The sequence below is a fragment of the Phyllostomus discolor genome, chromosome 8 (genome assembly GCF_004126475.2).
Source record: "Phyllostomus discolor isolate MPI-MPIP mPhyDis1 chromosome 8, mPhyDis1.pri.v3, whole genome shotgun sequence".
NCBI lineage: Eukaryota > Metazoa > Chordata > Mammalia > Chiroptera > Phyllostomidae > Phyllostomus > Phyllostomus discolor.
Genome location: NC_040910.2, coordinates 27435787 through 27450564, shown reverse-complemented (window position 1 = coordinate 27450564; position 14778 = coordinate 27435787). Strand labels below are relative to the sequence as shown.

General features: G+C 38.3%; 1 protein-coding gene across 2 annotated transcripts in view; it reads left to right on the top strand.

The window, feature by feature from the left end:
• The window catches only part of GUCY1B1 (guanylate cyclase 1 soluble subunit beta 1), a 31574-nt gene extending 30368 nt beyond the window's left edge, over positions 1-1206 (top strand). The window contains exon 14 of one of the 2 annotated variants that reach the window (XM_028521077.2): positions 32-1206. In XM_028521077.2, coding sequence (XP_028376878.1) covers positions 32-55 — 24 coding nt within the window. In that variant the 3' untranslated portion in view covers positions 56-1206. The remainder of the gene's footprint in view (positions 1-31) is intronic. The other variant, XM_028521078.2, reaches the window with a different exon arrangement.
• Positions 1207-14778: the final 13572 nt, after the last annotated feature.

Below are 14778 nucleotides of genomic sequence, written 5' to 3'. Positions count from 1 at the left end.
TTAACCCCTTTTTTTCTTACACGTTGCTAAGGAAACAAAGCAGGATGATAACTGAATCGTGGACTGGGGGGAAGAAGACCGTGATCAGTTCCAGGTATCCCCTGACATGCGGCAGGCCTGGGAGCAACTGCAACCGACGTATGGATCCAGAGTCCTGCTTTGTCTTTCTCAATTCCCCCAAGCCTTTCTCCTAGGCATATCTTTATTCATTATTCAGCTTTAGCCCTGCTTTTGATTCTTTTCCAGGTTTAATATATTATCTGAAGTTCGGTTTTTAGATGTGGATGATATGTGTTTCATGTGTCTTCAAATTTGCTACAAGCATTGCTAAACCTGGTAATTTGTATGTAGTAGGCACCCAGTAAATATCTGTTGAATTTAATTAAATGAAACTGAACAGTATTTGGCCTTGTATATACAGACCATGGAGTCCCAAATCTGTTTCCCACTCCATATATATATATATGTATATTTTAATGACTATAACATATAACAAACTTTATATCATGTTGGTGTATATCATTGTAGAATTCATTTTCTAAAGGAGTGAATTGTAAGTTTTAGGGGGAAAAAGTGATTTATTTTCAGACTCCCAAAGTAAGCTTTAACTTACCATGCTAAAAAAATAATGACTATTTTGAAGTATGTAAATTTCTCTGAAGAAATATAGAGCACGCACTTCTGTTATTAAAAATATTTGGTTGCTCATTCAAATCATGTGGCAAATTATAATTCCTCTAAAATGCTGTGATTTGTATTGTATCCTTTGTATTAAGTTTCATGAACCACATTCAACTGTTCTGGAAAGCTGCAGTATTTAAGCTACTACATTAGGTTTGGATATGTGTTAGGGACTCTAACCACTTCCAAGAATAAGCTGGGACACTGTTAATCAGAGCCATCCCTGGCCTTTTATTCCCAGAAATGAGCTTTTCTTCTTACGTTAGAAGGATGGGGTTATATCCAGGGCATCATGTTCAGAAAACTTAGTTTAATTACAACATAGAATGCATTCTTATTGGAATAGTTGGCCTGTTGTCCTTAAATGTCTCAATAATTTATTAATATCTATCTTTATAAAATATAGTACAATTACTTTTGTGTAAAAATGTCAATTTAGTATTTCATATCAACACACTGATATATGTGTAAATGTTCTATGTTAATGTGTAAAAGAATCTGCAATAAATTATTTTTTCCACTTGCCTCTCAACAGTTTTTGCTTCAATAAAAATGATATGTTATTTGTCACGTTATTAATGCTATTTTTATAAATGCATTTTAGGATTTTACCTAGTATAAGGTTTAAATTAATTTAGACTCATTGCTGTTGGAAAGTTTAATGGCTCCTCTCAGACATGGTCTCAAATGCTATTTTTCTTTAGACCAACAAAATGAGAAGACAAGACTAGACAAGGCGAGGGGTGTGGGGAAGGAACACACAGATAAACAGGCAATGACATCAGCTCTTGAAGTGCTCACAGTCTTTCAGAAATGAAAGAACATATGCAAATAATAAAAATTTTGAATGACATTCATAGTAACAAAACGTATTCAACATGACAGAACGACCACTTACAAAATGAGAGATGAGAGGGAGCACAGGGTGGGCTGAGAAAAGGAGGAGACAGGGACAGCATTTGGATTTTACCATGGTCTAGTTTAAATATGAATTAATACCATGGAAGCAAGGATCTGCTTCTGCTCTAGGAGCTGTGGACAAGAAAGGGGCCGCAGCCCAAACCTACCAAGTCCAGGGAGGCATGGCTATGGCTTCATAAACTCAGAGACAGAAAGTAGCCACTTAGGGTGGTCTGAACATAAAAAATCCCAACTAAAAGCGGGTCGTGGCAAGCAGTCACGTCTTAGGCCTGTGGCTCCTTGGACAAAGGCCACTCTCTACCTTCAGAGAGCCGGTTGTGTTTTTGCATCTGAAATAACAAACCTCTCAAATGTCTGAGTGATCTCCTCTTCCACATCCTCAGGGCACTCCCACCTCTCCTAGCAAGAGGCCACAGAACTGCTGTAACCTGCTGTAAGTGTTAATTATTCACTATCCTGTACCTGCCCTCCCCCAAGATATAAAAGAAGTGTCTCTCTTTTACTTTTTATTCAATCCCAGAGATATCCTTGCTTTGCTTTCTCTGGCCCCTGTAATCTACCATCAGTGGATTTCAGGTAACTCTCTTGAGTCTCCTCCTTTGACTTTCATGTATAAATGAACTGCAAAACTGCCATTCTCCAGAGCATTTTCTCTGTTTGCTGAGATTTCCCTTCCCAGCACTTGTGATCATTTTGGCTCTAATAAACTCTCAGAAGACTTTTTCTTAGGCTGGGTGCTTTCATCCCTGCAGCCTGCACTGTGTCTCTAGTTTCTCTCCTGTTTAACCCTCGCAGGTGGCATGTGTTGTGTGCATTAGGTCTGCTTTGCATGAGGTTATCTCTCTAATTTCTAAATTTAGTGAACATTCATCAGTCTCTTTTATTGGCCCTGATGACTACTTTATGCAGCTTAAAAAATTATTATTATTATTCTCTTGTTATTGCTTATGTGCATTTCTTTCCCAGACATTTTTTTTTTGTATTTTAAAAAGTAATGTTGAAGGAATTGTACAGGGTAAAACCATACACTTACACCTAGACTTTATAATTATTAAAAATGTACTGTATTCTGACAAATTCATTTTCTGGCATTCTGTACTCTGCAGGATTGAAATTTTTTTGAGATACAATTAACATACTATAAAATTAACTTTTTTAAGGTGTCCAATTCAATGGTTTTAGCATATTTACAAAGTTGTATAGTCACCTAATTGCTGAATATTTTCATTACTTCAGAAAGACATCCTATAACCATTAGCAGTCATTCCAAATTAACTGCTTCTCTCAGTCTCTGACACCCACTAATCCACTTTCTGTCCCTAAGGATTTGCCTATTCTGAACATTTTCTACAGTGATATTGTGATTTATACTAAGAAATTACTCTATATTTGATCTTCCTTTTGGTCCCAGTTTCTGGCACAAGTTTCTGGAATTTCTTAAGTGAGGAAAATGACAAAAGTTTCTTTGCTATTTTAATGATGACTTTAGGAATATATCATAAACCTAAGGCCGGGGGCTGGTTTCCTGTGGAGCCAACCTTGGTAGAGAAGGTTGGAACTTTTAGTCCCTCCACCCCCCACCTCCAACCTCAAGGGAGGAGAGAGAAGCTGGAGGTTAGAGCCATGACAAATGGCCGGTGATCTGATCAGCCATATCCCTGTAATGATATATTCATACCCCCCCCCCAAAAGACCAAGTCGGAGAGCTTTCAGATTGGAGTGCCTGGAGAGGTATGCTTGAGAGAGGGGTGGCTGGAGAAGGTACAAAAGCTCTGTGCCCTGTCTCCTTGCCTTGCCCCACGCATCTCTTCCCTCTGGCTGGTCCTGAGTTATATCCTCTTAGGTAAGTAAAATATTTCTGAGTTGTGTGCCACTCCAGCACATTAATCCATCCCAAATCGGGGACTGTGGGACTCTTGTATCCACAGCTAGTGGGTTAGAGCACAGGTGATGACCTAGATTTGCAATTGGCCTTGAAAGTGCAGACAGTCTTGTATGGATTGAGCTCCAAGCCTGTGGAATCTGATCCTGTCTCCCAGAAGAGTAATTTTTAACCAGAATGCTGCAAGAATTTTTAAGACATGCAATTGACTATTTAGGCAGGGGCTCTGCCCTCTTTTGCCTCAGTCTGTCAGGTAAAAAAAAAAAAAAAGACAACAACCAACACAATAGTAGCTATCTGATGTGAATGAATTAAAATTATACCTATTTTTTGTCAGATCAGCAAAAAATATATTTTTGGTGTGCTGTAGAATTTTGGTAATTAGCCTATGTGGGCCATGAGATGAAAAAGGTTGAAAATTGCTGCCCTGGAAGATAGTGTCAGAATTGAGTTGAACTGTAGTAAACTCAGCTGGTGTCCAGAGAACTGTTTTGTGGTGTGGGGGCAGGGTGGGGAACCCACATTGTACATGGGTGCAGAATTCTTAGAGAAAAAAAATAATTACTGAGCTGCATACATACACCTGAGTATGTTCCTCTTTTTGCCGCCCTCTCTAATGGCCCTTAGAGCCTCTGGAGGGCAGCAGAGAATGCTGCTCAGAATGCCAGTCTGAAAAAGAACAGGGAACACACAAGATGTCTCAGAGAAGTGCATTTCACCTTCTTGGTTCCCAATCGACCATCACTTCCTGTATGCAACCTTGAGGTCATCTCTTCCACCAGCCCCTCGGTTCAAAGGAATGTCATAAACATAATTATTTCTGCCTCATTATGGCCATTTGTGTTACATGAAATTTGTTCACACATATATGAAATTCTTTGGAATTTCACCCAAATGTTTCCTGTAAAATCTGTAGGAAGCTATGGAAATTGGTTAAGAGTCAATTTGTGACAAAAGCTAATTGTTCAGAATTATTGCAGTCAAACAAAGTTCTAGCTAGTTCATGTTAAAAGCTATGAAATACAAGTAAGAAAGTATTGTTTATTTACGAGGAGAAAATTGGAAAACTGCTTATTTTGCATTTAAACAAGCAAGCAAAATATAACCAGAGACATTGAAATTAGAAACAAACCGACAGTAACCAGAAGGGAGGTGGGGGGGGGGGCAATGGAGGGGAAAGGTGGGAGGGTCTTCAGGAATAACTATAAAGGACACCTGGACAAAACCAAGGTGGGGTGGGATCAAGCGTGGGAGGTGGGGATGGCCGGGGTGTGGGGGAGTGGTGGGAGGAAAATGAAGACAACTGTATTTGAACAACAACAAAAAATGATATGAAAAAAATGCATTTCAATGATTTTTCCTTGCTACTTCTACCATATTGGAGAGAGGAAAGAGCATAGGGTAGATTAAAAAAACAAACCAAAACACAAAACACTGGACAGAGAGCTGAGGGCCTGAGTCTAGCTCCTGCAAGGCTAGTCCTGCAGTTTTGACAAGCCATTTACTTTCTTAAGATTCAGTTTCTCAATATGTAAAAAAGGAGCTGAACAAGATGTTAGCTCCTGCAAGGCTAGTCCTGCAGTTTTGACAAGTCATTTACTTTCTTAAGATTCAGTTTCTCAATATGTAAAAAAGGAGCTGGACAAGTTAATTCTTGCTTCAAAATTGCATTGTTTCTGTGGTAAAAATAATCCCAGTGCATTGATGCTATGACTTTGGCCTGGCCTTTCTGGGGATACTTAGAAACACAATTTGAACTCTTGACCGTACTCTGTGTAATAGTCCAGGAACACAGAGGAGGTCAAATGAGGGAGTTTAAAGCTAACTTCTAAGAAATAAACAAATCTGAGGTATGGCACAGGCTAAGACAGTTACTGATTGTTTTGTTCCTAGGCCATTGGGACTCTGAATGGGAGTGGCAAGATGGTCCACAAGGAGTGAGAGATTCATGTTCTGGAAACTGAGACAAGGTGAAGGCAAGGTCTGAAGGAAGTATCAGTCTTAGGAAGTGCATAGAATCCAAATCTATGACTTGACAAGAAAGCCTAGATATCTGTCAAAACAAGCCAGTAACTTAGAGAATTAGAGGAAGATTTGGGAGTTACATGTCTGAGGTCCAAAACCTTTTGCAGGATGCCAGTTCGTGTGTGCAAAGGTGTTCTTGGAACATATCTGTTTGATGATTTAATATCCTCAATTTTAAGTGGAAAAGGATATTAAGTAATGGAGTGGTTATAATTCCTTGATGCATTGGAATAACTATGTTTTCATTTAAAGCACAATATTTTTACAGGTATTTAGAAAATTGCAAGGCGGTTTATCTATCAGCGTGGTTGAACAGAAATACAATGTCAGACATAAGTGCAAGTCACATACGACATAAAGTTTTAAATTTAAAAACATCTAGGAGCTGCAAAGAAACAGGTGGAATTGATTTTAATAATATATTTTATTTAATCTATCTAAAATACTATATTTCAACATGTAATTGACATAAAAATTATTAGTGAATGAATCATTTTACATGTTTATTTTATCCTAAGACTTGGAAATCCAGTGTGTATTTCATATCTAATACACATCTCAATTCAGACCAGTGTTAAAAGATAAAATGGGGCATATTAAATATTTTAAGAGTTTATTTGAGCCCTGGTCAGGTAGGTCAGTTGGTTAGAGCATCATTCTGATATGCCAATGCTGTGGGCATATACAGGGAGCAACCAATGAATGCATCGGTGAATGGGGCAACAAATCAATAAATTGATGTTTCTTTCTCTTTCTTTGTCTTCCCCCTTCTTCTCTCTCTCTAACACCAATAAATAAATTTTTTGAAAAACAAGTTTATTTGAGTGAAAATCCATTCCAATTGGGCAGCACCATATAGGAAGTGGTTCTACCAACAGGAATTCAGGGAAAAACTTTTCTAGAAATAAGAAAGTATTGATTGACTGCAGTTTAAAAACTTTGGCTGTTTTAAGTGCCCATCAGTAGATGAGTGGATTAAAAAATTGGTACATTGATACAATGGAATACTACACAACAGAAAGAAAAAAGGAGCTCCTACCTTTTGCCACAGCGTGGGTGGAAATGGAGAATATTATGCTAAGGGAAATAATCCAGTAGGTAAAAGACAGATACCATGTGACCTCACTTATAACTCGAATCTCATGAACAAAATACACTAATGAACAAAATAGAATCAGAGGCATGGAAACATGGAACAGACTGACAGCTGTAAGAGGGGAGGAAGGAGATGAAGACTATTTGAAAGAAGGTGAAAGGATTAATCAGAGAACACATATGAAGGACCCATGGACATGGACAATGATGTGAATGACTGTGGAGGTGTGGGCGCTGGGTGGATGCATTGAAGGGAGAAAATTAGGACAACTATAATAACAGAAACAATAAAAAAACTTCATCTAAAAAATTAAATAAAAACCTAGGCTTTTTGTGGTTGGTTCTCCTTATGATTCAGTTTCCTAATCCAGAGGCATTTACATGTTTAGATTTGGGGTTGTTGGTATAAATCGCTGAGGCATTAGAGCCACATCAGTCTAGTGACCTCCTTATTTAATTAATATGACATCGGCAGCTTTGCTAGTGCTCAGTGGTCACGTGAACCTGGTGGCCATCATTGGAGAGTCCACGTCTAGACATACAGGAAGCTGAGTAGATCTTACCTAAAAATGTAGCATCATCTTAGATTTCTTATTGTTTTGCTCCTTCCTTGTCAGTACATTGAATCATACCTTGTCATTTCCAAACACAAAACAAGTATCTGAATAGTTCAAAGGAAAAATGGTCATTCAATAAAGAAACAGAAAGTATATGCTTATACTTTTTATTTTAATTGATAATATATAGTTTTGAAAAGCATTTCCTTTGAACTGAAACATTATGTATGTATATGTAGATGGTGATAAGAAGAGTAATAAAGAAAATGAGTTTTCAGGGATTTTTAACAAAATATTTAAGAAAAAGAAAGTGGACCTTTTTAATAAGTTACTAAAATTATCAACTTAAAGGTTTGAGATTAAAAAAAAGACCTTGCATTTTCACTCGGCAATTCTTTTGCAAAAATTACGTAAGAAGCAATTATAAAGCCTTAAGCAGCACTTATTAACTTTTGACAAAGTTAAGGCTCTTTATAAAAAAGGTTTAGCTCGTTATTCAGTTACCACCCACATTCCATTTTTCTTTGTCATTTTTATTTTTGTTAAAGGCTGTTCTTTCTCTGTTCACTCAACCAACTATGTCTGTACTTAACAAGACTATCAGAAAAATATTAACTGAAAAAAGAATTATGCAAAAGGTGATTGTAGAGTTTTTGTACACTTGTGAACACATGAGTGATTTTTACTTGATTTGAGCTTAACAGAATGTACCAGACCTTGGTGTAAAGAGATGTTCTTATTGTACAGAGTACATGCCCTTCTCTGTCAATTTACCAAAACTTATTTCTAATTTATGAACTCTTGAGATTTAAAACATTTTAATAAACTTCTTTGCATTTCTCAGATTTTATTTATTTTTTAGAAAGAGAGGAAGAGAGGGAGAGAAACATCAATGTGTGGTTGCTTCTCATGCACCACCTACCAGGGACCTGGCCCGCAATCCAGGCATGTGCCTGACTGGGAATTGAACCAGTGATCCTTTGGTTCACAGGCCCGTGGTCAATCCAGCGAGCTACATCAGCCGGGGCCTCTTTGCATTTCTTAACATGTAAAGGCCTTCTACAAAAGTTATTTTAAAAATGATGTTCACATTACTATAAAAGTTTCAAACTCCATTTTAAAATGTACATCTCTTGAAATGTTGTGTTGCATTGTAACTGCTAATCAAACTTAGTGGGCATGAAAAACTTGAGATCAGAGATGATCAGAACCCCTACTTCCGCTCAAACTCACAACAAAATCTATACTACTAGATGGTAATCGGGGAACAATACTAAAGTCACCCAGCACCCCCATGTGCCCAACATTGTTTGGGACATTTTGTATGAGTTTAACCCTTGCAGCAACCCATTGAGTAAATACTGTCATGATCACCTTCATTTTACATGAAAGGTCAACTATGGCACAAAAAGTTTGGGTGACTCACCAAAAGTCAGAGAATGAGTCCAAGAGCCAGGAACTAACTATACCTTCAACTAATGCTGTAGCCTATGCTTCCAGACAGTGTGTTCTGATATCTCAAATCCCATGGAAGCAAAGCACTTGACAAATGAACTTCTGGTGGGTGTTTTGACAAGAGATGATTGGGTATCATGTAACAAAATTCTAGTTAGGCAAATGACCAAAATTATAAAGGAGATATGACAGGTGGTTTGGGCCCTCGTTCTCATGACAAACACTGAACAAGATTGGAGGCCTGAGGCACAGGTAGCCAAAACAGCTCTAGCTAAGGGAACATGTTAAAACTTTCTGTGGTGGCAGCAATCATAAAGACAGAACTAGAGAACCCATATGGTATTGCAGTTGGAGAAATGTCTAAGTATAAAATGCTTACCAGCTGCCTAAAAACCAGATTGGCCCTAGAGTGTGGATTCAGGTTGTGGAACTGATTAATTCCAAAAGTGAGCTCTGATGGGCTGCAGAAGTAGGGAAGGAATGCCACCGACTGTCTCCTTCTGTTAAGTCATCGGCTAAAAGTGCTGGCTCTCTGGGTGTGGAGAGAACCCTCCGGTCAATCTCTTTGTTGCACCCTGCCTCCTGTGGCTAGCATTTTCATTTATTTAGAGAGGCTACTAATCAGGGGAACTTAAAAATGTTTTTTCTAAGACTTCTAACAAGGTCTCCCAGAAACACAGAAGAAAGGTCCCTGATTTCCCATTTTAAGTTAGGGCTGTGCTGCCATAGTGCCTGGTTAAAACCAGTTGGCATTCTTCTATCTGATCTAATTTTGATGACTTGTCTTTTTGTTCAATGGATTGTGAAAACCTCATGTCAGGGACTGCATGTTGCTTCGTGCATGAAATGTGGACAGACACTTCACCAGTGCACTAGAAAGATACACAAATGCATTCAGGACATTTGAATGGTCACTGATAGAAATTATATTTAATTAAACAGTAAATTCTGGTGTGTCAACATATACAAATTTTAACTATGATTTAAAGTGGATGTTTGAGTCATCTGAGCTAATCTTTTGTTTGCTTCAGTCTTCTTTCTATATGTTTTAATTAATGAAGATGTGTAAGACCTGATGAAATCATGAATTTGCATAAAAGTTGTCAGATACTACTGTGGGAAGAATAACTGATGGTATTGTGGAAATTGTTGAACAATTTTTGAAGTGCTTAATTTTCTTTCTTATTTATTCAAACCCTTTAACTCTAGAAAAATGTCTTGATTGATTCTAATTGGACTTGGGGATTTAAATTCCTTCTCTTCAAACTTGTGTTTCTGCTATTACTCAACCTCTATTTAGATTTTGGATATAGGCATTCTAATGAGTTCATTTCTATTCTTATTAAGTTTTTGGAGGTAAGCTTTCTATCACCTTAAATCTAAAAGTAATTACTCACATGCCAGCATTCACTATGCCTTCAGAGGAAGAGTGATGCTTCTGTGGATTTTCAGATTTTTTTTTATTTTTTAATATATTTTATTGACTATTCTATTGCAGTTGTCCCATTTTCCTCCTTTCACTCCCCTCCACCCTGCATATCCCCTCCCACCCATATTCCCCCCCTTCAGGTCATGTCCATGGGTGATACAGACCCCCGGCTCATGGGATCTGTGTCATTATGGATGAAATGAGACATTCACACGGATTACTCAATGTGGTGGAGGAAAAGGGACGGCACAGCTTTTCTCTCAAGGGGAGCAAAAGCCTCAGCCCTTGCTCCAATGAGCTTTTATTGTCTTACTGAGGACATTACAAGAAGATCCTCATAAACTATGCACAGGCTCACTTTAGGTGGTTACCTTGTACAGAAAGCAAAGGAGAGGATGCCAGTAATCACATCACAGAAGAGGGATATTTGCAAATGAAAAGGCAAAAGTAGTTGGATTGTTACACTGATCCTTGGAAGGTTTAGCATGGTTTTTAGGAAGTTGCTTTGCAGTAAAAGTCCTCAATTCAGGGTGAGGGAGTTTTAGCAAAAAGCAAGACTGATAGTGGCCTAGGTACATTGCTGGCCTGATTCCCCACAGGAAAACCTATCTATGGGCGTGGGTCCTGTGCATCTCCCAGTGGGAGCTGGTCCCACACCATGCAGAGCGGCCTCCCACACATGGGTCGTACATGTAAGTTCTTTGGCTTCTACATTTCTTATACTGTTCTTACCCTACCCCTGTCTATTTTCTGCCTGCCAATTATGCTTCTTATTCCCTGTACCTTTTTCCTCTCTCTCCCTCTCCCACTCCCCTGTTCATAACCCTCCATGTGATCTCCATTTCTGTGGTTCTGTTCTTGTTTTAGCTGTTTTCTTTTGTTTTTGTTTTAGGTGTGATTGTTAATAACTGTGAGCTTGCTTTCATTTTACTGTTCATATTTTTTATCTCCTTTTTCTTAGTAAGTCCCTTTAACATTTCATATAATAAGGGCTTGGTGATGATGAACTCCTTTAACTTGACCTTATCTGAGAAGCACTTTATCTGCCCTTCCATTCTAAATGAAAGTTTTGCTGCATAGAGCAATCTTGGATGTAAGCTCTTGCCTTTCATGACTTGGAATACTTCTTTTCAGCCCCTTCTTGCCTGCAAGGTCTCTTTTGAGAAATCAGCTGACAGTCTGATGGGAACTCCTTTGTAGGTAACAGTCTCCTTTTCTCTTGCTGCTTCCAGGATTCTCTGCTTAATTTTAATCTTGGGTAATGTAATTGTGATGTGCCTTGGTATGTTCCTGCTTGGGTCCAACTTCTTTGGGACTCTCTGAGCTTCCTGGACTTCCTGGAAGTCTATTTCCTTTGTTACACTGGGGAAGTTCTCCTCCATTATTTGTTCAAATAAGTTTTCAATTTGTTGCTCTTCCTCTTCTCCTTCTGGTACCCCTATAATTCGGATGTTGGAACATTTAAAGTTATCCTAGAGGTTCCTAAGTCTCTCCTCATTTTTTTTGAATTCTTGTTTCTTCATTCTTTTCTGGTTGATTCTTTATTTCTTCCTTCTGCTCCAAATTGTTGATTTGAGTCCCAGTTTCCTTCTCATCACTATTGGTTCCCTGCACATTTGCCTTTATTTCACTTAGCATAACCTTCATTTTTTCATCTAATTTGAAACCAAATTCAACCGTTTCTGTGAGCATCCTGATTACCAGTGTTTTGAACTATGTATTGCATAGGTTGGCTATCTCTTCATCACTTAGTTGTATTTTTTCTGGAGCTTTGATTTGTTCTTTTATTTGGGCCATTTTTTTTCTCATCGCACCTGTTATGCAGTAAGGGGTGGAGCCTTAGGCATTCACCAGGGCGGGGCAACTCACGTTGATGGTTGTGTCACTGTTTGTGGGGAGGGGTCCAAGAGGGAACAATGGCACTTGCTCTGCTCTCTGCTGGATTTCAACCACTTTCCCCACTTCCCACAAGCAAATTGGGCCCTTCTGGTGCTGATTCCCATGTGGGTGGGTTTATGTAAGTTCTAGGACCCTGTGGGTCTCTCCAACGAACTCTCCCATGAGGCTGGGAGTTTCTCCCGCTGCTGCCTCAACACCCACAGGTGTTTTCAATCGGTGGTTTGAGGCTTTATTTCCCACACCGGAGCCCTGGGTTTCGCAGTCTGTCCCGCTCCTCAGTTGCTTCTCCCGGTTTATCTGTGTGCAAATACGGGACCACCCAGGTCCACCAGCTGCCTTGGATGCTGTGTCCCATCAACAATGCAATGCCTCGCTGGGTTCTCCTGCCGCTGCTTTGCCGTGCGAGTCCAATCCACCCAGCTGCTTACCGTTGCCCCTCTTACCGGTCAGGATGAGTGTATCTTCTTTAACTCCTTGGTTGTCGTTCTTCTATACAGTTCGATTTTCTGTCAGTTCTGGTTGTTTTTGTTTTTAAAATGCCATTGTCCTTCTTTTGGTTGTGCAAGGAGGCACAGTGTGCCTATGTATACCTCCATCTTGGCCGGAAGTCCCAATTTTCCGAATTTTAGTAGTGAGATGACTTAGTAAAATAAGTTACCAAACCGATGAAACAGTCCCTACATCAGATATCTTTTCCTAAGCCAACCCTTCATTTCTTGTTGAATAAATGAATTTATTAGTTTTTTAAATGAGTTTAAATAAATTCTTTTTTCTGAACAGTTTCTCATTCTTTTTTCTTCACGACAAGGAAAATTGTATTAAATCTTCAAGGATGGCTACTCACAAGAATGGTCAGAACTCAGCAGATAGACCAACAGCTCTCTGGCGTATATTCTCACTTAGAACACTTCCCCCCAGTAAGTGTCACATTTACTTTAACAACTCTTCTCAAACCACAACAAATAACTCCCACAGTTGGCCAATATTTGTATGTACTTAACCCTACCTATGAGCCATGCCATATGAGTTCCATCATGTTAAAGAATTAGAGTTTAAGCAGTGGTCTCGCCCACCCTATTGGCTTTTGGCATCTCAATCTCCCAGTGTTTTCTGAGTCCAATCAAAGTTATACACATACTTAGTCATGATTCTGATGTAGCTTCTCCTTACTTTTCCGATGTTTCTTGTTGTCTAAGACGTTAACTTCCATCCTGATGCTTAATGTCCACAGAACTCTTATAGCAAAAATAAGATACCTATGCATATATATCAGATTATGGAAAAGCCTCAATTATAATCTAATGGAAAACATAATGGAGAAATAAGAATTCTTACATGCTACCATTGGCTGTATAAATGGGTATAGTTATACCAGAGAGCAATGTGGCAATATATAGTCGAGGTGAAAGTGCATATATATAAAAAAAATCCAGCAATGTCACTTCTAGGAACAAAACCAAAAGGAACTGTGTACAGTTTCACTGTAATATCTTTGCTGTAGATAAACAATGGGAACAACGTAAATATGCAATATTTGGGAGGAAATAATGAAAAAATCATGGTATATTCAGTGTTTTGTGCAGTGCTCAAATAAACTATCTTCACGTGTTAGCATGAATACACAGTAAACGTGAAATGAAAAAGCAGGTTTCAGACTAATATATACAACACATTTCAAAATATGTAAAATCTGAGGGAAATATGGCAAAATTTAATAGTCATGGTAAATCTGAATGGTAGGTACATTCTGTTATTCTGTTATTTTCTCAAATTCTCCAATTTTTATTACTAATCAAAAAGAAAAAGTATCAATTGCATATATATAATTTTGTATTTTAATATCTGTATATAGTGTTCAATTGTTTTAAGTAGTGCTTTATTACAATATTTAAGGAATTCAAGAAAAAATGTACTAATTAAATGTCTTTCTATATTTATTTATTTATTTTAAAGACTTTATTTATTCCTTTTTAGAGAGGGAAGGGGTGTAGAAGGAGAGAGAGAGAGAAACACCAATGTGCTGTTGCTGGGGGCCGTGGCCTGCAACCCAGGCATGTGCCCTGACTGGGAATCGAACCTGTGATGCTTTGGTTCGCAGCCCAAGCTCAATCCACTGAGCTACGCCAGCCAGGGCTCCATCTTTCTATATTTAGCAAAAAAAGAAACCTAACAGAAATAGAAGCTCAGGGGAACTAAACAGAGGAGGCATAACCTTAAAGAATGGGAAAGATTTAGGAATTTACATTAAAGAGAAGGCCATTGCTGTCAAAGAAGAGATGATGAGGATAGTTATTGAGGAACAAACCATTATGGCAAATTTGTGGGACAGAGAAAGAACTGCCAGGGATAAACATGTTGGGAAAGAAGTTTAAAATGGAGCTTAATATATAAGATGGTTAACTTATAAAGGGTGATTAAAATTAGAAGCTGTAACATGATTTGGGATAAGAGAATTTCATGATAAAAGAAATATTTAAGGAATTATTCTGGCAATATTATTATGTAGTTAATTATTGAGAAGAGATTATAGCATCCCAGAGGACAACTGCCCAATTCCAGGCATAAAAGCACAGATTAGGGTTTTTATCCATGCTTGGGATTTCAGGGTCTTGAGATATAAATATTCTTAATTTGAGTATTGTCAAATTGCATTGGCCTCATTCCTATCGCAATAGCACTTGCTTATAATTAAACTTGAAAACATTTTGGGATTTTCAAGAGTTATTATCATGTGGTGGGGAAGGAAATGAGACCTAGAAGTAATCACCAGACTGAATTTAGGATTGGCATTCTGTGACTCAATGATTATTTCTCAAATACATTTGACAAGGCTC